General features: G+C 40.7%; 2 protein-coding genes across 4 annotated transcripts; both read left to right on the top strand.

The window, feature by feature from the left end:
- The first annotated feature begins 1,511 nt into the window (after positions 1–1,511).
- atp5mc3a (ATP synthase membrane subunit c locus 3a) lies at positions 1,512–3,651 on the top strand. 2 transcript variants are annotated; one of them, XM_070838127.1, is made up of 5 exons: positions 1,512–1,579; positions 1,780–1,876; positions 2,664–2,738; positions 3,042–3,232; positions 3,345–3,651. In XM_070838127.1, the coding sequence occupies exons 2-5, from the start codon at positions 1,838–1,840 to the stop codon at positions 3,457–3,459; spliced, it is 420 nt and encodes a 139-aa protein (XP_070694228.1). In that variant the 5' UTR covers positions 1,512–1,579; positions 1,780–1,837; the 3' UTR covers positions 3,460–3,651. The 2 variants fall into 2 exon arrangements, with proteins under 2 accessions (XP_070694228.1, XP_070694229.1); XM_070838128.1 differs by having other exon boundaries at positions 1,565–1,667.
- Positions 3,652–5,316: 1,665 nt separating this feature from the next.
- Positions 5,317–22,629, top strand: atf2 (activating transcription factor 2). 2 transcript variants are annotated; one of them, XM_070837830.1, is made up of 13 exons: positions 5,321–5,351; positions 5,489–5,769; positions 5,986–6,058; positions 6,722–6,818; positions 6,904–7,022; positions 7,141–7,266; positions 7,685–7,863; positions 9,191–9,305; positions 10,979–11,083; positions 13,589–13,825; positions 14,730–14,936; positions 17,541–17,646; positions 20,618–22,629. In XM_070837830.1, exons 3-13 carry the CDS (start codon positions 6,011–6,013, stop codon positions 20,848–20,850), a joined length of 1,572 nt encoding a protein of 523 aa, XP_070693931.1. In that variant the 5' UTR covers positions 5,321–5,351; positions 5,489–5,769; positions 5,986–6,010; the 3' UTR covers positions 20,851–22,629. The 2 variants fall into 2 exon arrangements, with proteins under 2 accessions (XP_070693930.1, XP_070693931.1); XM_070837829.1 differs by lacking the exon at positions 5,489–5,769 and having other exon boundaries at positions 5,317–5,351.
- The last annotated feature ends 3,271 nt before the right edge of the window (positions 22,630–25,900 follow it).

The raw sequence follows: 25,900 nt of genomic DNA, 5'->3' as shown, positions 1-25,900 counted from the left end.
TTAAACATTGACTTAAACCATAAAATTTGAATTAATTGATAAAATCAATATATTGCCCAGCTGTAAATGAAATATAGTATTTTTTTTAAATAATTTTTTTGTGTTGTATTGTTTTGTGTTTGTTTGTGGGTGTAGATCCATCTGGTAGGTGTGGGTGGCGGTAACGCACCTTAACGCTGGTTGCCACCAGCTATAAAAAAAGAAGAAGACCTGTGACGCCTGACTGTCACTTCACATCAGTGACACTCTGCATCCTTATTCTGTTTTATTTATTTAAATAAAGATTAAACATGAGAATTATCTTTAGTCTTTGTTGTTATTTGATAACTGCTCATAGATGAAATAATTTGGATAGGGGCAAGTAAAAATTGACTTTGGGCAAATAACTTTCCAACCCACTTTCTTGACTGGACACATTACAACACGTTAACATTAAACCCCTCATTCACACAGATGCAGCCTGACAAGACAAACACTGTATTACCATTTGGGACTCCAAATTAACCTGCAAGGTTCTACTTTAAAACGTTTCTTGGGCTATTTTAGTTTGCCGGTGAACATAAACTCAAAGCTAAACCAACCAAAGGCAAAGGCTGGCACAGATGCTCACACATGCCCCAGAGGTAGGAGAGTCACTGTATGTTGGATCATTTATAGGAGTCTGATTAAATGCAAATCTGCTTGAAACTCATTTAATTTACCACTAAAGTACAATATCAAATGAAATGACCATTGCTATAAGGTATAAGGCTGATGATATTCTATCTTTTCATTACTGTCAATAATTCACTTCAAAAGACTATTACCAACATTTTGTCATCTTTATATATACATTTTAAAATTGGGGCAAAAAAGGCTAAATTATTTCCTGAGCACTGTAGTTTTTAGATAATGTCATTCAAACCGGAGTAAATTGTGTGTTTTTGGGGACTATTTTCAGCCTCAGCATTTGTGCTCTACTGAGTATTTATGGCAGCAGGACATTTACTCAGAATAAACTGCCGTTCCTGTATTCATCAGCCTGTTTTTAGACAACAACGCTCTGAGGCACAAAGGGAATAATATACACTTCATCACATTTTGACTACAAGACGATACTTGTTTGTAGGATCTATATACTGTACTATATACTGTTTTTTAATGGGATATGTTGACAAAAGGAAGTTATTGTTCTTTACCACTAGTGTTAACACAGACTCCTGTTTTAACTACATAAGGGCTCCCCTCAGGCATTTGGTGGATTAATGTGCTCATGAACCCATTTCCTCAGCTTACATTCACAACACTTTTTCAGGCCAACATTATAGTAGAGCCAGTAGGAGCTGTCAATTTACATTTTCATAAAAATAAATACTCTAATCCTAATTAACTGTATTCACACAATGAAGGTGCATCCATTAGTGAACACAGTATGCATGTACAAACAAAGAACACTCAGTTTTGTGAATGAACACTGCTGCTGTGGTCATTTTAAATAAAGTTTCTGTGAAATGACCTTCCTTTGTCATCATCCGGGACACTACAGACATCATTACCGCGCATGCGCACTTCGCACACTGTGGTTCGACCTCTGCAGTCGGTAAGTGTGTAATGGCAGTTTGAATGAGAAGCGTATCTGTACAAATCCCCTCTCATCCTCTCTCATAACTTCAGCTTGCAGCGCACAAGTGAGGACATCATACAGCGTGGATGTGAATGTACATACGGATGCCTTTATTTTGTCTGTGGAGCATTTTTACACCTGTTTGACCTTACTTCTCTCCGGTCTTCCCTCCACAGAGAGACCCGGGCTTCAACCAGATTTGACCGAACCGGTTAAAACTACCTAAAGAAGAAAATGTACGCCTGTGCAAAGTTCGTCTCCACGCCGGCTCTGGTGAGTTTTATTCCCTCGGTGTGATTTCCGTGCTGTGGTTCGTTAATATCACCGGTAAACCCGGTGGGCCTCTGGGTGAACTTGACTGCTGCTAACTGGCAAGGGTATCTGCAGGGTAGGCCAACAGGCTAGCTAGCTAATGCTAAAGCTCAGAATGACAGACGGACATAACTGCACGGTGGGTTTAATGTGTATGAATAAAATGCATGCTACTTGTCTTAGGAAATAAAAAACTGGCTCTGTGCCTCATGTTGTAGCTCTTGGCGGACATTTTCAGTCATGGCTGTTAGCTAAGGTCATCACAAGCCTCTGTTAGCCGAATTTAGTGCGGAGTTCACCTGATAATCTCCCATAAGGCTGTGCAAGTCATCCACAAATGATCAAATTGTCCATTTGGGCATTTAAAGCTCCCAAATACGTGCAGCCTGGATTGTTAGTCTTTCTCCAAGGTCATATTTCTGTTACTAGTAGCTCAAGCAGGCTAACCACTTAAAACCACACTGGGCCTGCTTGTTAGAGCGCCTGTTATCAATATTTAATTTAGTTTCTCTGCACCACAGGTTATCTTAGAAGTACCCAGGAGTGACTTTGACAGCACAGACTGTACTCTCAGATCTTTAAAGGCCGCAGGTCATTCCATGTACTCTGCAGTCAATGACACTGTGATTGACAGAGTGACATTCAAGTTGCCTCCACCTGCTCAAACAGACTGAGAATAGCTTTCAACAATGTGTTTCATTTCTGAGCTTGTGTGTGTGTTACTACATTTGTATCTGTGCTGTTGCAGGTCCGTGCTGGTTCCCGGGCTCTTTACAGACCCCTCTCTGCCTCCGTGCTGTCCAGGCCTGAGCTCAAAACAGAGGTAAGAAGAAATGGCACTCTACCTCTTATTTACTTAGAACTAATTCTGACTAATTGGTTGGGGTTATTTACTGTGTAATTTATCAGAAATAATGCCAAATGTGCATCGTGTATGTTAAGAACCGAATGTGTCAAATTAGGATGTCCTACAGTCAAAAAACTCAAGATTTCCAAAACCTACATGTACAAAGAAATCACAACTCATGGTCCCCTCAATATATTTTTGTATTTAATTTGACAATTAAAAGGATAAAACTGAACATAAAGGTTCTAACAAGAAAGTTTTTGTCTTTTCTTGCTCCAGAGCAGTGTCGCTGTGATGCCACAGAGCCCCCTCACCCAGGTCTCACTGAGGGGCTTCCAGACCAGCGCTGTGAGCAGGGACATTGACACCGCTGCCAAGTTTATCGGAGCCGGAGCTGCCACAGTCGGAGTAGCTGGGTCTGGAGCTGGAATTGGGACTGTGTTTGGCAGTCTCATCATTGGCTACGCTAGGTTTGTTTTCACAAGCATGCGTCCTGAAATTATTGAAATTCACTTGGATTGATAGGTTTTCGTGTGTGTGCTTTGTTTCGTAGAGGGACTGAAGGTTTGTTCTTGTTTTCAGGAACCCATCTCTGAAGCAGCAGCTGTTCTCATACGCCATTCTGGGATTTGCCCTGTCTGAAGCCATGGGACTGTTCTGTTTGATGGTTGCTTTCCTTATCCTGTTTGCTATGTAAAACACTGCTGTCAAACAACACTTTCATTACAGATGTGACTACATATTTTATTGTGGCTACCAAAATTGTTCCGTGTTGGTGTCATGGAAATGTACATTTTCAAGTCTTTCAGATACTGTCAAAACAAGAAAAACATGTATTGTACAAATGTAAGAAATTACGTGATTAAAATACATGTATTTGACTATTTAATATTGGCAGTAACTTTTATGTCTGGAATAACATGCTAACACACCAGAAAGCAGTTAGTGTTCCTGAATGTCATCTTCTCTGTGAGGCAGCTGCTTAGACACGCCATAAACCAGCCTTGTTTTCTCAGAGCATCACATGCCAGCTTTTTGGGGTCCACCGTAACGAGTTTTGGGTTCAACTGCAGTTAAATAGTACTGTAATTAGACAGCAAGTGAGTGCTTGCTTTTGTAAATGGCATTGAATAAATCTAGACGATTCAATTGAGCCACATAATGGATTTTGACTTCTTTGAATGTTGTGATTGAAAGTCCCTGTTGGGTTGTTTCGAAAACGTCCTGATTGAAGTCGGTGGATCTTTCAGCTGAATGCAGGCAGCTTCAATTGCCCCGGATTTAATGAAAGCTGGAACCGTTACAGGGATAGTTTGGATTTTTTTTATTTGAAGAGTGGTTGTATAAGATACTTAAACATAATTAGTGTGTTACTGTAGATTGTGGACAGAGCAGCAGGAAAACACATTTTAGCCACTTAAAGGGATTAGACAACTACTGCCTTGAACAGTTAATGTTATCGTGTCACTGTGGTGTTTTAAATGGTGAGGTTGAATCCTAACTAACCTATTATGTCTGAGCCAGACAGCAGTAGTACAGCAGCTTGTGAGGTAAAATTATAGCTTTTGTCAATGGAGTCTGATAGTTTCTAGGAAAACATAGGGTGAGACAATGGATTTAGTTCCCTGACAACAATGTAAAGCAGTGAAAATATTCTAAATATAGTGTACAATTAAAATGTGTATTAATTTTATTATCAGTTGAGCTGTTTTTTAGGTGGATAATCCACCCCAACCCTAAACATCTGAACTATCCCTTTAAATCATTTGCTTTAAAAACATCAGTTTTTGTAATTGGTTATTATTTAAGTCACTAGTCAAGTACAACATTTGCTTGCCAGACTAAATGATTTATGATACATAAATTGATATATCAATCTCTTATAAATGATGAAAAGCAAAAGTTGCAGCTCTAATCTGTAATAAATAAATGCACGAACAAAAATGCATAATTGGTAAATTCCAAACTAAAGAAATGTGTAGGTACAGCTTAGGGTGAATTTGAAAGAAAACATGTATGAGATAAAAAAAAAAAAACCTTTATGCATGATTGTGTAACTATTACTAAATGAATAACCCTGAAGCAGGTGTCTTAAAATTATAGATTAACACAGGATACCAGAATTTTTATAAATCAAATATATGAACAGAAATGTGAGGTGAATTGGAACTAACAACGAGTTTAGCTACACAACCAACTTACATAAGGCTGATGTGGAAACTTGAAGCCTCCAGAACATGTGAATGGGCAGAGGACATTTCAATGCAGTAGGAGACATTGTGTTCAGTAATTAAACTTTTGAAACTATTTTTGATGATGGATTCCAGATTTTTCAACAAGGGAGAAAGAGAATTTCTCCTACAGTAGGCCAACTTTTTTGTAAAATAGATATTAAGTTTTGTAAGCAGAGCATTTATTTTTGTGTTAACACGTGTCTGGGAGGATCTTTAAATGAATTTCTGTATATTTGTTAAAAATAAATAAGGGTCAGACATGATGAAGTGTGACGTTTACGGAAGAGCCCATGCTGTTCTCGCGATACTTTGGCGCAGACGTGGGATTTTGGAAATCCAGGGTTGTGGCAGAAGGGTAAGTGACCACTTAAACTTACAACGAATGGTCCCAAAGCTGATGTAAAAGACATCATTTGTGGCTCCGCGACGGACCTGAACTCCGCTACAACCAAACGGCCTCGAAATAAACGCTGACATCTCCTCTGTTTACAGAGATATTTGGCTCCAAATATGGCGACGGTAGAGTGTTAACGCAGGGCTCAGGCTATTTCATGGAAGCGACTGGGGCAGATTATCGCTCTCTGCTGTGAGGTTACAGGTTTTGTGTTCGCCCCTTTCTCACATTTGGCAGTCATGTTAACATCACGTAAAGCGGTGCAAGTGTCTACGCTGCGTATGTCTTCAGCAAAAAGACCAAAACAAATGGACCGAGAAGTTGACGTGTTTTACGGTGACACTGAGGTGTAAACAAGCAAAGCAGCCGCCCCTCATCGGTTCGCTTTGTCCAGTTTTCTAGCTGCCTTTTCACCTTTACACTGTCTCTTAGCAGGTATCAGCTCTCTGCGAGTTCTAAAAATTATAGCTACAATTTTTATTCTACACCTTAAATGACCCAAAGCTTTTTCAGCCCTTGCTGTGGACATTAACGGATATGTTTTGGTGTTATTATATTTAATTTACCATTGTGCTTTTTAATGTTTTTATTCCAGGGTGGCATAACAGGAATTCCTTAATATGAGTGATGATAAACCTTTCCAATGCACTGCTCCTGGGTGTGGACAGGTAAGACATCTCTGTTACAACTTTGTGCCACTGTTCCACAGGAGCCTGAGCACAGGTCCATATCCAGCACAGTGCTCCAAGATAACTTTTGAAGAGGCATGAAAGAATATTAATTTGTATTAAGTTGCCATATTAAATTCAATCACTTTTAAAGGTCTGTTGTATTTTTTTCTGTTTTTCATCTCAAAACAGTTGCTTGTCCTCAGAGTTTCCCAACACAACAACAAATTCTTGAGTACTAGCATGAATTTCTAGTTCCAGCATGACGTCTGTCCTCATCAACAATATGTTTATGTGGACAACATTTTATTAGAAACACCTGGAGTACACATTTCTGTTTAAGGCTGTTCAGAGTGCAGCAACAAATATTTTAAAGTTTTGTCTTAATCTGAGGAGTCACAGTGAAGATGTTTGAATTGGCTGCCTGCATCTAATAATTTCTTTAGTTGCTAAACTATAAACAGGTTCTCCAGGCTTTATCCAAACAGATCCAGACTTATGGTCCTTTATCCAAACAGATCCAGACTTATGGTCCTTTATCCAAACAGATCCAGACTTATGGTCCTTTATCCAAACAGATCCAGACTTATGGTCCTTTATCCAAACAGATCCAGACTTATGGTCCTGCCTGTCTATATTTTTTCTTTTTTTTACCTTGCGTAGAGATTTACAAATGAGGATCACTTGGCTGTCCACAAACACAAACATGAGATGACACTGAAGTTTGGCCCAGCAAGGAATGACAGTGTCATCATTGCTGGTAGGTGCTTTTGAAGTTGAGATATTTTGATGTAATTGATGCTTTACATCACAGTCTTCACACTGATGGTTTTCGTCCATTGCAGACCAAACCCCCACACCCACCCGCTTTTTGAAGAACTGCGAGGAGGTCGGACTCTTCAATGAACTCGCAAGTCCTTTTGACCACGACTTCAAAAAGGCCACCGAAGATGACATTAAAAAGGTTGTTCTCATTGTCAGACTCTTCGTCAGCAGATTGTCTAACTTGTGTTTGTCCTGCAGTTTTGCATTTCTGTCTCTGATCTGTTTTATTGAGATTAATTATCCTTATTTTCCTGTAGTTACCATTGGATTTGTCACCTCTTGCAACACCTATCATACGCAATAAAATTGAGGAACCGGCAGCTATAGAGGCACATCGAGATAGCCCTCTGCCTCATCCCGAGTCTACTACGAATGATGACAAGGTAAAGCCTTTGCAGGATGTCATGAAAAGTCAATGAAAGTTTTTCTCCGTCTTTTGTGATTGGTATTTTACTCTGGAATGACCGATCCACTGCTATGAATATTAACTCAATAAGTGATCAGATTGTTTGTTTGTTTCGATTTGACTCTGTTTCAGCCTTTAAAGATAATACTTGTATCTCATTCTGTGAAAACATACCTACAGTACTGCACAGAATTATTATCTAAAGAAATTCAGGTGAGATAGTAGATGAGTTAAACTAAGTTTTTTTTTTTTTTTTTTGTTTAGCTTTTTTACTCTTGATAGTGAAAGAAATGTAGTGAAATTTGGCCATCATTTAAGCGTAGGACATAATTTACTGAGGAAACTGGTGTATATGAAACTCCTCCTGCAGCTAAGGTCTTTTATGATGTTTTCAGGATTTATCTTTGCAGCCAGCCTCACTGCCAACATCCACTATAGTGCATCCTGCATCCCTCCAAGTTCCCAATGTACTCCTAGCAACCTCAGAGGCTAATGTTGTAATACAGCAAGCTCTCCCATCACCAACATCTAGCTCTGTTATTACCCAAGTCCCATCCACTAATAGGCCTATAGTGTAAGTAACTCAAATGTCCATTTTTGAAAATCCTAATTTTAAGTCATCTTTTTTTAAATTTTTTGTTTTTATTATTATTTGTATTTGTGCAGTTTTATCCTGGTGAGCTCATATTTCATGAGGCATGTGCTTGATTTGTTTTTGATTTATTTGCACTCCGCAGAATTTTTGTTTTTGGCTGCAGACCTCATAAGTCCCGTCTTCAGGAACAACATCAGCATTGCTCAAATATGGATTTTACCTCCAATTCAGTTGATAAGATGTGAAAACCATCAAACTAACCATGATCATCCGAGTGACTGTGTGCGCTCAGCACAGGCTCTAAAAACCTCTGCACTCTATTAGACAGTGTTGTGTAACGTATTGAACCTAAGATACAGTAAAACATGATTATTTTGTGCTTAAGTTGTAAAACACCAAATATTATTCATTTTATCTTTGTTAGAAATATAATATTATAAATATAAAAATATATTACTGTGGCATAGTAGATGGATACCTGCCCATGTTTGAGCTCTAGAGAAAGCTGAGTCAAAGAAAAGTAATTGTGGGTTTTGAGTACAGTTAAGCACAAGCTAACCAGACGAATATGTGTACATGTGAAATACACATCATAATCAGTTACATTAATTGCTTGTGAAACAGAGCCAAAGCTCCAGGCAGTTTCATAGGTCTAAGTTGAGGTCAATCGGACTTAAAGATCTGTGTGGACAATGTTTGCAGTGGCACTTGGTCACTGATTATGTTTTTATCATTCTCTTTGGGCCTATTTCTCTGCAGTTTAACCGGTTCAGTAAATTTTTGATCCAAACCCACTGAAATAATGGACAAAGCAGTTGTATAAAAAAAGGAGTTTGTAGATTATATACATTTTCCTTCAAGCTGTTTGGATGTAAAATAACTGCTTTACATTGACAGAGGTGATAAGAAGTATTAGCCCTGATGCAGCTTTTAAAAAGAGGTTTACATAGGTAAAATATCCTGTATTTAAATTAAAGCCAATTATGATTTGGTGAAAGTTCGTTGTGTTTTACCAAACCAGAAGTCCATATCTGGGCAAGACTGATGTCACACTGAGGGAATCTAATGTGACGACAAACTATGTGTTCTCCTAATAATTTTGCTTGAGCCTGTTAAGCAACAGGTGCATTATGAGTTGGGTTTTGTTTGTGCTACATGTTTATTTTCCACACGTTGTTGCCTGATTATGACAAAGTGTTGATATTTAAGTAGCTTAGTCTTTCATTTGTGACAGATTCTGTTTGTGTGTTAATTCACAAAGTCCTTTGTTATGATCCTCATTGGGATTTCTTTTCTCTCCCTTCAGCCCGGTGTCTGGCACCTTCCCTGTGCTCTTACAGCTGCCTAACGGCCAGACCATGCCAGTCGCTATACCTGCAGCTATTACAAGCTCAAGTGTACATATTCCAACTACAATCCCTGTGAGTGTCCCACTGGTTAAATCATGTTAATGTTGTCTTTCACTGTGTTTAAGTTCAAGCAGAATTTTGAAATGAGACTCTTGATGTTTCTGATAGTTTGGTGGTTTTTGATTAAAATGATCAGATTAAGAATACATGCAGTGACCTTTACTAACTGAACAAATAGGGAAGGGATAAACAATCTTACCTCAATGTTCATTTAGTAGCTATTCTGGAGCTTTTGATCATAAAATGATCTTCATCAGCAGATAGAGTTTGCCCAGTTCTCATGGAAATGTTTACTCTATGTTTAAATTTTAATTTCTGTCTGAGCACTTTCATTCATACTGGCTTAAAAGTCGAGCCTCAGAGTTCATTTTTGACCTTGGAAACAGCTGATGATATTATAATCTCCCCTCAGTGTCCATTTAGTGGCTGTTCTGGAACTTTCAGTCATGTCGCAAAGCTTCAAAACAACCACCAAATAAACCTTGGGCTGAGGTTGTTTTGTCTCCTGCTGTTTCCAAGGACAAGAATGAAGCAAACTAATGAAGTAAAGCATTTGTTTTCTCAAGCTGAATAATTTCTGATTACAATTTTAGTCCAGTGTGTAGACTAACAAAATCGCTGGACTGTAGCAAATTACTTTAAGCTTTGTTGGGTACAAGTTTACTGTTGACACCTCGCATATTAAATTTGAAACGTTTAAGTCCCTCTAAAGTGACATTCAAACGACACTTGCGCTGCAGTGATAGATTAATACCACAGATTTCCTTTGCTCTACTTGGACAGAGGGACTATTTACAACTTTGGCACCTCTGATTTGGCAGTCAATCCAAAGCTGTAGAGTTTAAGTGAAATAATGGACTTCAGAGTACAAGTGTGTGTCACTGTGGCAAAGACAAGGGATTTGGCTGAGGCACCGCGGGCTCCAGTCCAGGATACTTCATTGCGATTTGTCCTTGCTCGATCAGAATCAACGCTCCTGATTTCTGGCAGAGCAGATAGATGATACTACTAATATGTTTTTGCAAACCAATTATAACTGCAACCCATGACAGTATCTCATATAGGAAGTATGTTGTAAATGAAGGTCTTGTTGGTGTTTCTTTTTGAACTCCCCCATGTGGAAGCTTGTCTTGTTCACTGTAGTTCTGATTGTCTGTGTGGAACACTGAGCAGCAGATGATTATCTCCTGATAGCAGCACAGCAGGGAAAAAACCTCTATCTTCCAAGTCTGTGGGGATTGGGAAAGCCGTTGACAAGTAAAGGAGGGCAAAAGTAGATGGAGAACATAAGCCACCCGTGGGCCTCCCTCTCACTCGATCATCTCTTCCCCCCCTTCCCCCCCCTCCAAGCTCTCCCTTCCTCCCTCTGTCTCATTGTCAGCGGCTGTGAGAGGAAGCCTGGCTCTGGCCTTCCGACTCATGTCTCTCCATCCTCTCTTCAGCTTCCCTGTCCATATGCTCTCACGCAGCCAGGCAGAGGTTCATTAGCGTGCACACTGCATCTCCATGTGGCGCTGCCTCCACAAAATAACAGGCCATCCAACCTAATGAGGCTGAGATATGAGGAAACTCTGAGTCTGCCGTGGCCATGGGTGTGTTTGTGTTGTGGGGGAGCGCTGCCTGCCTTTATACTGCCGAAGACTAATTTTCTGTGTGCTGATTTGTCTCCGTGTCTCTGCCGTCAGCTTGTCAGACCTGTCACCGTAGTGCCTAACGTCCCCGGGATCCCAGGACCTCCCTCGCCACAGCCACAGCCTCAGCCGCAGCCCGCCCAATCAGAAGCAAAGCTGGTATTAATTATATCCTCTTTCACATCAAATATTATTTCCATGTCGAGTCTGTTTTTCCCCGTCTGAGGGAGACGATAACCAGAGTAATGAGTGAGCGTGACGATGAGCGAGCAGTTGTTTCCTTTGACCAGATGAGGGCGCTAGGCACAGGCCGGGTGGTATTCCAAAAACTGATGTTAGATTTCTAATTACTGTCGTCAATGGATCGTCCATCTGGATTTTACCATCTAGTATTTCTATAAAAAATGGTTACTTCTTTGAGGTTGATCATTGAATGAAAGAACTGACACTACTAATGAATTAATCAATACCTTGATCGACTGAAAATTAATTTGATTATCATTAAACATTTGCTGTTTCTAGCTTCTTAATTATTAATGATGATGATATAACTCTTTTGTGTAGCACCTTTCATGCAAAGATGCAGCACAAAGAGATTTACAAAACACGATTAAAAAATGTTTGGCCATTATAATAAGCAGAAAAGTTGATAATCGGACCACTAAAGCTTTTTGATTACTGGTCAAACAAAATGACACCAAACAAGACATAGTCAATATGATTAATTTAGTTACTCAGAAAATAATCTGCAGATTCATCTATAATGAGAATGATAGTTAGTAGCAGCCCTGCTGTTCTTGTAACCAAGTCGTCCTGTATAAAAAAGTGATTAAAAAGTTGAAGGGCAGGGATATGAAGTGGTGTGAGGGAGATCGGTGGCAATGTGATGAAGCACGGATCACAGAACCTGTAAGTGTTCGCAGCATGCTCCGCCTGTGGAAATTAACAGATAAACTGCAGAGAGGAGGTGTGTGTGTTGGGAGGGAAGGATTGATCCTGGCTGGCGAAGAGGAGGGAAGGGAGGGAGTGGGTAACGGGTTGTCGGGGATCATGGGGTACGGAGATGACAAACGCGGAGACAGCGTTGTGCTCAGCACGCCGTCACCGGGCCCAACCGGAGGGGGGGCTACCAACGAAAGCCAGCTGGGGGCATCCTGGCACACGCTCAGCGAGGCACATTAAGTCGGCCTCACCCTGCATGGAACCTTTTGTTCAGCAGAATCCTGCCTGACCTGCACCCCCCCCCCCCCCTCATACTCCCAGCGCCTCCCACCGCACTCGGCTCATCAGCAAACACCTAATGAGCCCGCGTCAAGAAAACAGACCCCCGCTCAACCTGCCTGCTCCCCGCCCCCACCCGGCTCTCAGGGGGCGCAGAGACGGCACTTTACAAGGACTGATGATGCTGCAAAGACCACAATAATGATAATTAACTTGCTGAATTTAGAAGATTATGCTGTTAATTAGTTGCAAAATAAAGATAAGTAATATAGTAGCAGATGGTTGAATAACACCCATGAGATGGAGGGTTATTACACTGATGAGGTTTCCATGGCAGAGATGAAATATGAATCTGACTGGCTTTTCCCTCTTTCTATGGGCCATTCCAAGAGAATAATATCTTGTTTCTGCCAGAAGAGCTTCTGGAAGGGTATTACACGATAAACTAATTTGGTAGATAGATTGGTCTGGCAAAGGTAGCTGTTAGAATAATGTGGTCCTCTGCTTTCTCATGTAAATGTATTCCCTCTCACTTTGTTATTGCTTCGAAAGGCTCACTCGCTCTCACCTTGTTTGCTCAGTGTTTGATACCAGAAGAATCGGCCTGTGAATCATGGACAACAATCTGTAGAGAAATAGTTTCTGTGTTGTCGGATTCAGTCAGAGTTCAGTCAAAGTTCCAAAAAACTACATTTTTTTATATTTTGGGTCACATTATGTACCAAGGATGTCCATCACCTTTAGTATCCAGATAAGATTACAACCTTAAACATTTCACGTTTTGCCTTGTCTTTTTTTTGTTCAAAATTTAATTATTTTTATTTTAGAATCCTATTTTACAACCTTCATTTTGGGGAAAAATTAAATACCAAAGTACTTGTAAAAGGAGGATATGTAATCTAGTAGCCAGCTTGTTGTCTGCTCACTGCTCTAAGCTCAGTATCTTCACTCAAGCAGGGTTTTACAGTCTGTTCACTTTCTACTAAATTCTCAAGCTAGGCCGGGTGTTCGCCATCTTTAGATACAGCTTTGCTCATCTTCTCTGAGCACACATTTTTAGAAGCCGTTCAAGTTCTCAAACTTAGTTGTCAGAAGACTTCTGTTTATGGTTTGTAATCAAAATGATCCCACACACTGCTCGCTCATTCCAAATGTGCACGTCCTCAAATTACAGCATATCTGTGTTGAATATGTCTATTATCAGGTGGACCTAGTTGTTGTTAGTATGTTTTAGTTAGATTTAAATGATAAAGTTGAGAAACTTTGATACTCCACCCTGAAAGTGTAATTTATTTATAGTCTTTTTTTTTAATTTATCGAATGAAAAAGTATAAAACAGTTAAAAAAAAAAAGTTTACTGTCAACCTGACCTCATATTCTGTGTTATAGTTTTCCTCTTGTACCAACCCTTTCTTTTTATGAACATTTCACGACTCTTCCCAGAAACTGAAAGCCACATTGAGCCAGCAGCTTCCTCAGGTAACCAATGGAGATGGTGTTGAAGTCCAGAGCAGCGCTGTAACCCACACCGCTGCTCCCACTTCTCCTGCTCCGACCCCAACACCAACTCCAGCCCCGACGGCGGTCCTAACTCCTGCCCCGGCTTGTCACCTGCCCACGACCGAGGAACCGTCTCCCCACTCCCTTCAGCAGCCAGCCACCTCCACCACAGAGACACCTGTAAGCATTCACGACTACAGCACAGGGACAAACCTCTGAGTGTCTCAACAGAAGAGGCTTCTTTTGATTGTGCCTGTGATCTGTGGGTTTGCGCACATGCAGAATAATAAACCAGTTTGTTTGCAATCAGACCATGTTATCGAGAACAAAGCACCACATTTATTGGCTTGTCATTTGTTTTAAATGGATCTCGGTGCAGACAGGTCCCATGTACAGTAGGGCTGCATGTTGAAATTCAAATTTTTTTGGTACAGACTGAAATGTGCCTCTCATATCAAAAAAGATCAAGTACCGAAAGCCTGCATCATATGTCTGGTTAGATTTTTACCTACTAATTGTTTGATCTGATAGTTTCTGATTTGAATTTGTTTTATTCATGTAGGAAACGTTGTTTTACTACAGCTTGAGTTGAAACAAGATTTTGAGACCTTTGGCTCATTTTGTTAAATTAAAAAGGTGTTCTGGAGAAATAAATGTTTATTTCTCTAGAGGAAGTATGAATAGTAGAATCAAACATTTTCAAACAATGCTGAGCCCAAATGTACAGTTGATACATCAGTGTAATAATTAACTTGCCCACTGTTTCAGTGAAATTTCCAGCAAATTATTGCTGCCTACTTATGAAGCCTTTTGCAAGCGCAGCAGCACATTTTGACTATTAAGTTTACCTGAAGCCGGCTTTATTTGTTTTTCTGCATGTAGACAGACATGCAAAACGGTTTACTAGGTAAAATTACTTTTCCTGATCATCATGTAATGTAAACTAACCCGAGTACATTGGATTAGTCAGTGATTTCAGTGTTTTATACTTGTAACCACATTAGGTCAGTTACTCGGTGTCTCCAGGATTCAGTGCTGCAAAATCGTATTCTTATTCGTTTGTATTGTAATTATTTTTATTCAGGCTTCCCCAGTGCCCCCTGCGCAAAACCCTCCAAGCACAGGGGGCAGGCGGCGCAGAACAACAAGTGAAGACCCAGACGAGAAGCGACGCAAGTTCCTGGAGCGAAACCGGGCCGCCGCCTCTCGCTGCAGGCAGAAGAGGAAAGTGTGGGTCCAGTCCCTGGAGAAGAAGGCCGAGGACCTCAACTCCATGAACGGACAACTACAGGTGCTCTTTACCTCTTCCCCTCTGCTGCTGCATGTTACAACAGCTATTTCATCTGTCTTTGTTTTTGTGCTCCTATGCGTCAATCTGTCAGTTCATGTACGTATGCACGCCTATGTCTGTTTCTCATGGTGTGCTGCTGGAGCACGCGTGTGTACACAGACTTTTCCCTTCTGCGGTGATGAAGTCATTAAAAGCGATTAAGAAGAGCTGCCATGTGACAGCAGTCGTGTGTGAGCCCTTTACATCGATATGTCCCTGTCAATAAAGATGTATCCTCCAGATGTCAGCCGCACACAAGCGTGTCTACGCTTCTGTCTCAGCAGTTTACTGAATGGCCTCAAAAATCTCCCAGGGAAAGGTGTCTTTTTGAACCTTCATTTTGTTGGAAGCAATTAGGATCTGATGCTGACAAGTTCGAAACAGTTCATGTATCTGCTGTCTCTGTTGATAAGTGTGAGCCGGGGGTGCGGCACATCAGTGTTCCAGACAATTAAATGAGATGTGGTGTTTATTTGCTCACTGTCTTATTTTTCTATGTAAGCAGAGTACGATGTGGAGGGTGGAGGAGGGGATAGACGGCAGTGCAAAAGAAATGGGTTCATGTTGTTAATATCTGGTTCAGAAACAAGTTATCACCACTTGTCATGGGTGCGCTTTCTGAGATTTTATTTAAATGCGGGTAGAGGAAAGGGGAAGGACAGGTGAGTGAATGGGGTTATAAACAGATCGCATCGCTGGTAAGTACAAAGAAGGGAACAACATGTGGCATAGAATAAAAGGGCGTTTTATATGAAGGCATTAATCAGCAGTGCAGTTTTTGTTAAAACCCCCATGCTGACACGGCCCAGCTGATCAGTGAAACTGCCTCTAATGATGCACAATTATTTTAACATCATCCTTAACTGGCTTTTTAATGAGGTGTCAGACCAGGCAGCTCACAAAGCTCCCAGCATCACCCAAGGCCCATTTGCTCAATTTCGATTAATTCACAAAGTTAGAAACAAGTTTAACTCTCAAAAGTCCAGTTTAGTCTGGTTTAAGATTCTAGGTGTGATGCAGTTTGGCACTGCTGTAGGCGACACTGACTGTCCGGTCAGTGGTTGTTGTGGTTTTCACTTCATCTTCTAGGTAAATGTTTTTAGAAGTACAGAACACATTGTATTTTCATTGCTAAGCTGTAAAAGTAGTATACCTTTTTGTAATGGATGTTGTTGGATTTGATGTCTTGTATGCTTCCCTATAGCAGCGGAGGCAGAGTTTTAAAGGGTCGCCCATGTTTATATAGGCTGAAAGTGGCAGCAGTCGTGGTGGAAGTGCCGTGAATATGGCATTAATGTAATACATACGCTCTTTCCAGCTGTGTTTTAAATCTGTCTTACAATAGCTCAGCCCTGCCGACACCAGCAAGACTAAACAGATGGAATCAAATAAATTGGCTGCTTTTAGACTAATAGATTAAGCCGCCCATAGTCTTTTAAAGGAGAAGAGAAGGAGCTTAAATCTGCCATTGGGTGTTCCTCAGGCCCCTGGCCGCTCTAAATCCAGTTAAAGTCACCTTCAGCGTAATGTGGCTGTCTTTTTACGACATGCAGAAATCCTCAGCTCCCCTGGGAGCTGTAACGATGTACGAGTGTAAATCTCAGTAGCATCTACAAAGTTGCACTGACAATCTGAACAGCTCACCTCTGACAAATGTGCTGGTCGGTAGCCAGTGAAGGCCCATAATTATTGTGCAGGAAAAACATAAATGAAGAAGTGCATCATACTTTATTCTGATTTAATTCATTGTGTTGTTACCGTTCCCTGTTTGCTGTTTCTCGCTGAAGAAAATATGAGTTCATCTGCAGTAATGTAGTGCTCATGAACTCTTGCTGTACAAAGGAGGTCTTGAGAGTTTAACCCTGTGATCCCATTTATAATTGGCCTTAAAATCCCAGGGTGGATAAAAGGAACAGCCACTTATGTAGAGAGGGCATAAAGATGCTGCAGTTTGGTGTATGTACCACAGAGTGTTTACCCTTTAGACACACGTTTGGAGTGTGTTTTACTTTTCTCTATATGTGTATTGGGAGCTGCTCAGTCTTAATCTAGCTGCCTTTTTTAGGTTCAGACTAGAGCTAGACCGATAAGTCAGGCGGGCTGACACATCGGCTGATATTTTCTTGTTGCATATATGTCAGTATCGGCTTAAATGTGGGCCAGAAAATACCAATAACAGAGCTGAAAGGCTAAAGATGTGTTTGAGATGATGTAGAAATGGTGTCATCATTACATAATTTCTCCACCAGAGAGCACAGTGTTTAGTTTCGAACTCTAAAATATTGTTAAAAAGAAATACTACACACACGTTTGTAACTCAGATGTTGGCATCAGAGTCTGTAGTTCAGTCATAAGGTTGAAACTTTGTTATAAAATGAAGTGAAGCTCCCCATCGTATTTTAACTAGCTGAAATCTGACCTCCGTCTGGTTTTTGGGAAAAGCATTTTTACAGATTTGAACTATATGTGCATGTCGTCTGTTTGTCTTCATGTTACAAAGTGCCATACTGTACGCTCCAGAATGACCATTTTATTGAGTGCTGTTGCATCTCCTCTCTCCCAAAGAATGAAGTCACCCTGCTGAGAAACGAAGTGGCTCAGCTGAAGCAGCTTCTTCTGGCTCATAAAGATTGCCCTGTAACCGCCATGCAGAAGAAATCTGGCTATCACAGTGAGTAATGCTCCATTATTCTCAGCCCGAGGCTTCCACTGAAACGCTTCTAAAATGAGCTCCAGCTAACCACTAGAAGGACATGTCTTGCTTAAGGCCAAACAGAACGAGCCATTGACATATGAGATCCCCTTTTTTGTTAAACTTTGCAAAAGTTTAGATATTTATGGGTCGACGAATTCTGACTGGAGGCATTGTCCGAGTCTTTCCAAGAGGCCACAGGTGGCATACACAAGAAAGAAATTGTTCTCCTCTCATTTGACACCTAAATAAACATTTGTCAGATGAAGCTAAATGCCTGCAGGAAGGAGCACAGTGCATGAGTAGTCCAGAAATGGATGAGAATGGTCTTTTTTAACCTTTTTTTTTTTACTACATATTACATTTTACATCCAATGATCATCTTTTTAAATATACCAGAAGATTTTCCTGTTTGCTGCCTCCTATTTGAATTTCCTGGTGTCAGCCTGCACGGCGTCGCCTCCACGCCAGTTCTTGTTCATCACGTGGTCTCATTTAGAATTATATCACCAATATTTCTTCGTTTTGCCGAAGACTGGCGCTCTGTCATTCTGATTTTCTGCTCATAACTCACCTTCCCTCACAGATGAGCCGGTACGCAACAAGAACAAGTGTGCTCCAAGCCACTTCTCCACTGCGCTCTAAACGCCTCTGCTGACTTGTATTGACAATGATTGCCTCTGAAATGAGTCCATTAAAGCAGCAAGCTTGACAAGACTGCAGAGTATCCTCGTTGTGGGGTGTCCACCAAGCTAGGCTGTTCATTATGCATCCCTTATTGCTAACCGTCCCACTGACACACGTCATGCGTATTATGGGACTGATGGTTTCCAGGCTGGAGTGGGCTGTCAGAGCCAGGTCTCATTTGGTATTGTCTGGATTGTTTTTTAGCAAAAGCCGCAGATGAATTGGGTCATCTTTCTCATGTGTTTGCCGAGGACTAGTCTGTCCTGTGTTTCTAGACCTTTCTGAAGGATGACATTTGGAGTACTTTTTTTTTTTTTTTTACCCTGTTTGGGAAAATATAACCTCATCCAAATACCCCAGTGCATCAGTTTGGCTCATGATGACAGGTGGGGTGGATTTCAGACCAGCCAAGAAGGAAAGCCAACTAACGCGAGAGTGAAAATGAATGTCTGCTAAAACAGCAGAAAGAAACAATCCACTGGTTCCCGACCTCCTTTGTCTGATGCACTCCCACAGACTGATCAGACGAGCTCAAGAACCGCTCAGCAGCAGCACCCGTCATCTTCCAAATGTGTTCACTCGAACTGATTTTAAAGTGGACGTTGTTTAACACTTCTGATTATATAAAAGTGGATATTCTTGCAATATTCATACTATTCATACTTTCAACCATTTATCCAATAGTTCTTCTAACCATATATGTAAAGTCTTAACTACTAGTTTAAGTAGTAAAAAAAAATTATACTACCCAAACACTTCAGCTGTTTCAACAGTTTCTCCATTAAGTTTACCTATTTGAACTGTTACTTGTTACTGTTTCAACCATTTATCTCTTAATTTTTAACTGTTTAGACGTCTCTGCTTGCTTACCAACCAGATTTCACTTTCAATCACAACATGTAATTTACAGACATTTTGGCTTATTCAATATTTTTGAATGAAACTGTAATTTCTGTTTTTTCAAATGAGCTCTTCCACAATCGTTCAGTTTACCCCCTGGCACCTGCATAAGTGCACCCTGGTGCACAAGCACTCCTGGTTGGGAATCACTGAAATAATCTGTCTTGCTAATTATTAAAGCACATGATTTAATTCTGACTGATCTGTGGCCCTCACTCGTGTAAAGGCCTCATCAATCCCTCCATTTTATCAGTGTTACAGATCCCATAAGGCTACACTGCCCTGGTAATACCCTTCATCGTCCTGCCCAGGCGTAGCCACGGCAGGTGGGAGGAAATTACCCAGACTGCCCCACAAACAAGCCAGGACACGCTTTCACTTGGCACGCCAAGCTGTCCATCTGCTTACAGCGAACCCCACTTCAGAAATCAAGAGAGCAGAAAGAAGCTCTGGCCGCACAGGGAACCAGAATTTCTGAGTATTATGATATATTAGCTAGTCACCCGCTAATGTCGTTAGGAGTAATAATGCTCACTTGAACATGGAACAAAACCACCAACCAAACTGATTTATTCTGAGGTTGACCTTCTGCATAGTAAAACAGCGAGGGAGTTTATAGCGCTTTGACATTCACTTGCACTAAATCACACGGTCAAAGACCAGTCAAGAAGGCAGATGAAGCCTCTAATGTGAAGACATTTGTGCTGCACTTTAATTGCTCTTTCCTGCGACAGAATCTGTATTTTACATTCTCAAACAGAAACCCAGTCATTAATTACAAAGTGCCATAACAAGTGACTTCATACCATTAACAATATTAATTATCACTGTGCTCCTTATTCCTTTACGAAACAGAGCATGAGAGTAGAGTCTTTTTTTTTTCCCCCCATCAACATCCAATTAATTCAATGCAACTGCCTAACAGCTGGTGGCATTTTGACTCCAAGTCTTCCCTACTCTCCAGTGTGAGCATCATTAAAATCAGGTGCTGTAATCATCTGTCGCTGCAGTAGTTGGCAAGGTAACAAAAAACAAATGAGAATGCAGTTAGGGGTGGGAAACACTGCCACATGCCCCAGAATGTAATGCACTCTTATGATGTGGGTTTAAATTGACATCGGAGTTTTAATTAAAGGAAGGGGTGCAGAAGTAGCATTATGGGGATTAATGAAACAGTTTGCATACACCACATGCAAATAGCTGTTTTACATCCGATTAGGCCTACGTGACAAAGCTTTCAGCGGGCCTTTCTGGATTATGTCAGTTAAAGGCTAATAATTAAAACGGCAGGAGACAGCAGTGTGAGAAAATCTGAAGATTCTAACGGGACGAGCTTCTTAATTTCTCATCTCTCGCATCACAGTCTCCGACAAAGACGAGAGCTGCGAGGAGATGTCCGTCCCGAGCAGCCCCCAGAACGAGGCCATCCAGCACAGCTCCATCAGCACCTCCAACGGGGTCAGCTCCTCCTCCACGACCTCAGCCATCTCCGCCCCGTCCGGCGCCGCCGCCGGCGCCACCACCACATCAAACCAGAGCACAGAGGAGAGCCAGCCGCGGAGGGGCGCCGCCCAGTCCAAGCCTTCAGGGAGTTGATCGTCCCAAACTGCGTCAGAGCGTCAGCACTGGAGCGCCGGTGCCTCCTCAGTCCCCCTGACAAACAGAGGAAAGGGATTCTCTCTCAGCATCAGTTTGGACCATGCTGTTTTTAATTTATTGTTAATTATACTATTTATGTTTGGTCCATTTTGTCCTTCGTTAGGCAACGCTTCTGAAAATTCAACATTTTCTCTGAAATTGATGAAGACAAAAGAACAGGCACTTTAGGTGTAAGATGTAAAACGTGTGGTTCAAAAATGTTTTTTTTTTTGTATTTCTGTGACTTATTTATTAATCTTATATATTTTTTTATTTGAAAGCGATCGGCCTGAAGGTTGATCAGTGAATCGTTGGACCTTACCAAAGTGTGTTGTGGCTCATTTGCAGTTAGTTAGTTTGTTTTTCATGACTTTTATAAGCACTATCATTATGATGACGTTGCATAAAGAGCAGTCACTTTGTTAATGATTTGCTTTTTCCATTTTGCACATTTTTGAGAGATGACGGGTTTACCTTTTTAGAGTTTGACAGTCCACATGTTAAGTAACGGCAGCTTTTTAGAAGTAGAGTAGAATACTGTCATGTTACACAAATGTAAATGGCTGAATCAGATTTCAAATTTGACAACTTTTCTGTGAATGAGATCAGCTATAGTCGCATCGTGCAGTTTGAATGTTTGTAAAAAAGAAAAAAAAAAGTAGTCTTAAGGAGGTGCGCTTGTTAGAAATGTGTGTTATTTCATTAACATTCCACCTGTAGTCTGATTGTTCCTGAACAGTGATTGTAGGATTGCAGTACATTCTCCATTACTCAATCATGGTGATGTTGACTTCATTCAGTGCCATTAATGTTTTTGTATCAATAACTTCTGTACGTTTTTAATGCAGATTAGCTTGAGTTTATCGCTGTTCTCTCAGATTCAAGGTCTCATGAACATAGTTTCTCAGTAAGGAGATATCTTGCTTTGTATACTGTCTTTGCTTTACAGTATAAGTGACTGTTAATGGCTTTAGCGTCTAATGCAGAACACTTAAGGACATTGTGCTGTTTTCATGATGGCAATTCTAGATGACGTTTTTAGAAAACATTGTAAATGACATCAATGATACATTGTACGTGATCTTCCTAGGTGTTATGTACTTTGTTTTTATTTATAAATTTTTTTTATAGAACAGTCTGGATTCAGTAGCCGAGCCCTGTTGATCACATGAACTCTGTTAGCAGTTAAAAACTGATCTTAACGACCTTGTAATCATTAGGATGGGCCTCTCCCTGACTCGATGCATCGTCATGTAAAACTAAAGCATTCAGATGTGAACTGGAATCACATCATGTATATTAGAGTAACTCTACTACTGTTTGTAAGAATTGTGAGCATTTCATCATTGAAATAATAGTAGGAAGCAAATCACACCATGAAGTCAGTTTGCCTTTTCTCTTAGTCTGTACTGGCTTACTACTGTGTAGTTTTACGAGAAGCTAACACATTCTTTTCTTAAAGTATGATTTCAATTTTACTGTTATGTGCTATCTGCATGAGATAATAATTCTCTGGGAGAATTTAACTGTTTATTCGATAACGTCTCAGTCAGATAAATATCATTAAACAAGTTGTTTCAACTTGAGTTGTGGCTCTAAGTTTATAAAAGCTTTGGTTATTTGTTTTACCTGGGCTAAACTTCTAAAATGGGGGTGTGATGCTGTGTTGAAAGTGTACTTGTAACTTGTGAAAGTTCTGTATAAAATTTGAATTGATAAGTTGTTGTAATAAAACTTTTAATATCTCTTTAAACTCCAGCTTTGCTCCCATTTTATCATCCAGTCTGATTTCAGCAGAATAAGCTGCAGATGGAAAGATCCTATAAGTCATCTAACAACACACGAATGTTTCTAACAATAAGACCAGTCCAGCCCTCACCACATACTTCCCCAGCTGTTACAGCAGGACTATGTCTCACTGTAGATTTCACACAAAACCACTTTTAGTCATATTGATCTGAGCTGAGCTGCTGGACACATACTGTTACTGGTGCACTAAAACATTTCTTGTGGTGTCTTCTGCCACCTTGTGGATGATCTGGAGGTGATTGTGTTTTTAAGAAAACATCAGCCAGTGCAATCAGTCAAGTGGAGGCACTCCCTGTTTTGGTATTTCATTAGAAATATCCAGCAAAAGTAGTTTCACTAAGACTGCACTGAACTTTACCATCATGGAGTTGGCTTGGGGGTGTTTGTTCCTGCCACTATGACAGTGGTAGAAGATATAAAAATAGACAAAAACACACAAATTAAAAGTCAAAAGTTTATTTAAAGAAAAAAGCAGAAATATTATCAGCACAGTGTCTCATGCACATTATTCTCACATTACAGTCCCACATGCATTCAACTGATTTCCATATGAAAGCTGTAGCTGCTTCAAAATCAGCCTTTGACAGTACTGAAAGTGCACAAACAGAGTGAAAGATTTATAGTCTTCCATTTTGGTGTTACAGTATTTTTTGTGAATCAGAGAAAACATGGAATCATCTCATACCAGTAAATATACAGAATAAAATTATTTTAGTCAGAAGGACAACCTGCTCCAAGTTTTGGTAACAATACAGTACACGCTGAATTCATGTACTGACTTACTTCATTCCTCATTACTTAATAACAACTACTCAGTGTGATGTACCACTTTACTTGGGCGCGCACAAAAATTAATTAACAATTAACTAATGAATAATTAATGAGTCGTCTTTTTTTTTTTTGCCACTCAGTGACTGATTGTGATCAGCGACGACTCATGAAGAAAGCGGTGAGCTTGTTCCCAGATCTTCATGAACCAATAATTCCCCTAATGATTCGTTAATATAGTTCATATCTCCAAGTCTGTTCTCTAGTAACTCATCATTGTCTACCTAAATACAAGCAGCTCAAATATGAAGTCTGTACATCACAACCAGCAGTAATGTGATATGAGTACTCTATGATAGCCTTGATAGTGAAAACCTGGGATCACACACGTTTGTTGGCACCTCATGTGAGCAAATGTGAAACCTAAGCAAAGGATGATCTGCATAACTCACAACTGAATGTTCCTCTGGTTTAATCCAGCAGCACCAGCTCTGAGTGTCAGGCAGGTGGAGCTATATCCAAAACAATGCCTCAAAATGGAAGCGAGTGCCTTAAAGCGTTCATCCATGGGAGCATTATTCAGATCTTTGTTAAAAGGGGGCTCACAAAGACAGAGCACTTCTTTGTTAATTGAGAGAAACAAACAAGCTTCTCACATTCAAGATTCATGCAAACACACACACACACACACACACACAAATTTGGATTTAGTTTTTATTAATTTAACATGAATTGTCATTCCAATTTGGGACTGTACCTTTCCTTTGAAATGTCACCATACTGTAGAATCAGTGGTAACTAGGAAATAATCTATTTCCCGTTCAGCTTTTCATCTTTTATGTTTTACAGAGACCAAATTTTGCCTGCCAACACAGTGACGCTACCTAACAGTGTTTAACTGGGGCAGCCTTGATTAGCTGCTGATCACAGAGTGGAGAAATGTAAATGCCACTATGTAGGTCACAGCATTCGCGAATAACAACACTTTTGGCTTGATGCTGCATATTTACAGAGCTGGAACTGAAATGATGCTACAGTCCGGCTCTTTGAAGCTAAATCAAAGAGGGAGAGAAAATCTTTTTCTATTCTTTTTTTTTTTTTAAACCTCCACATGCAGGCTATTAATTTTGATTGTTTGATTAATTAAATTCCTCCTGGTGAACAGCTCTGTGTTATTCATTATTCATTCCTTAATGATTTTAATGTTAATTTGATGGGTTTTCATTATGGATGCATGGCGTTTAGAGGTATCACCGATGTGTGGCCACTGCAGGCAGAGAGCCTCGCAGACAGATAGCAGCATTGTTTGTGAACACGATCCGCACATTGTGAGATAAAAAGCCTCATCACTTGACTTGGGTTTTCCACTTCTAACACGCAGCAACGCAGCCGTCTCCATATTTCACAGAATCATGAGCCACACACGGATGTGGAGCCATCACATACGGCAGAGCCTAATTGGGAAAGAATGGCAACAGAAATAAAGATGGCCTACACACTAGTTGGGAGTCTCTCTGTTGTAGCCTCTCGATAAATGAGCAGGATAATAATGTGGAGCTGATCTGCTGACAGGCAGGCTGCTCCAGCTGTTCCCATAATTCGACAGGTACTACGCTTTGGCCCTTAGCCGTCTGCCTCAGCAGACTGGCACTTAATTAGGCAAGGATTAAGGCCAAACAGCCTCATTTACGTGAATTGTATCATAAATACAAACTGGCAACCATTTTCCTTCAGGGGGCATCAGGGGTAAATTTTAAAAACGCAGAGGTTTGCTGAAAAGAAGATGCTCCAGGCCTTAAACTCCGGCTTTCTCAACAATGAGGGCTCTTTCCCCCTGCTGAGGGGTGCTGTTTTTGAGCACACTCTTTAACCCCTCAAATCCAGAGAGACAGAGATGAAACAGCTTGATTTACATTTAATTCAGATTATGTAAATATACTGGTTGTGTCCCAAACTAAACATGAGACACAATGCAAGCTGCCTGCCGCACCCAGCAAAGATGGCCTCTATTGTTATTCAAATGTAGGGGATGAAGTATTTCTTTCACACATGGTCTGGGCATTTAATTGAACTCTTGATGAGATATGATATGTTCTTCCTACAAATACTGATAACCACTCATTATTTTCACTTAGCAACCTCCACATACTATCATACTGAGTGTGTTTGCCCGTGCTCCTGATAGGAGGACGACCGGGCATGGCATCTGGCTCTGCCACCAGGGATCTGCATCTATTTAATAATATTATAGGGGTGTATCAGCTCAGCATCACAGAGTGCACTGCACGGGTGGAGGTAAATCCCCAGTGGGCACGCACACGTGCATCGAGTGAGCTCGACTCTGCCAATCCTTCCCCTGGGCGCCTGCACTCCCTGGTGCGTCTGGAGGCACCAGGACGTCTCCTCCATTAGTCTCTGCTGACATTAGCAT

This window comes from Pempheris klunzingeri, chromosome 10 (assembly GCF_042242105.1).
Source record: "Pempheris klunzingeri isolate RE-2024b chromosome 10, fPemKlu1.hap1, whole genome shotgun sequence".
In the NCBI taxonomy this organism is placed as follows: Eukaryota; Metazoa; Chordata; class Actinopteri; order Acropomatiformes; family Pempheridae; genus Pempheris; species Pempheris klunzingeri.
Note: the sequence above shows the minus strand (reverse complement) of the source record. Positions and strands in the feature narration are given on the sequence as shown.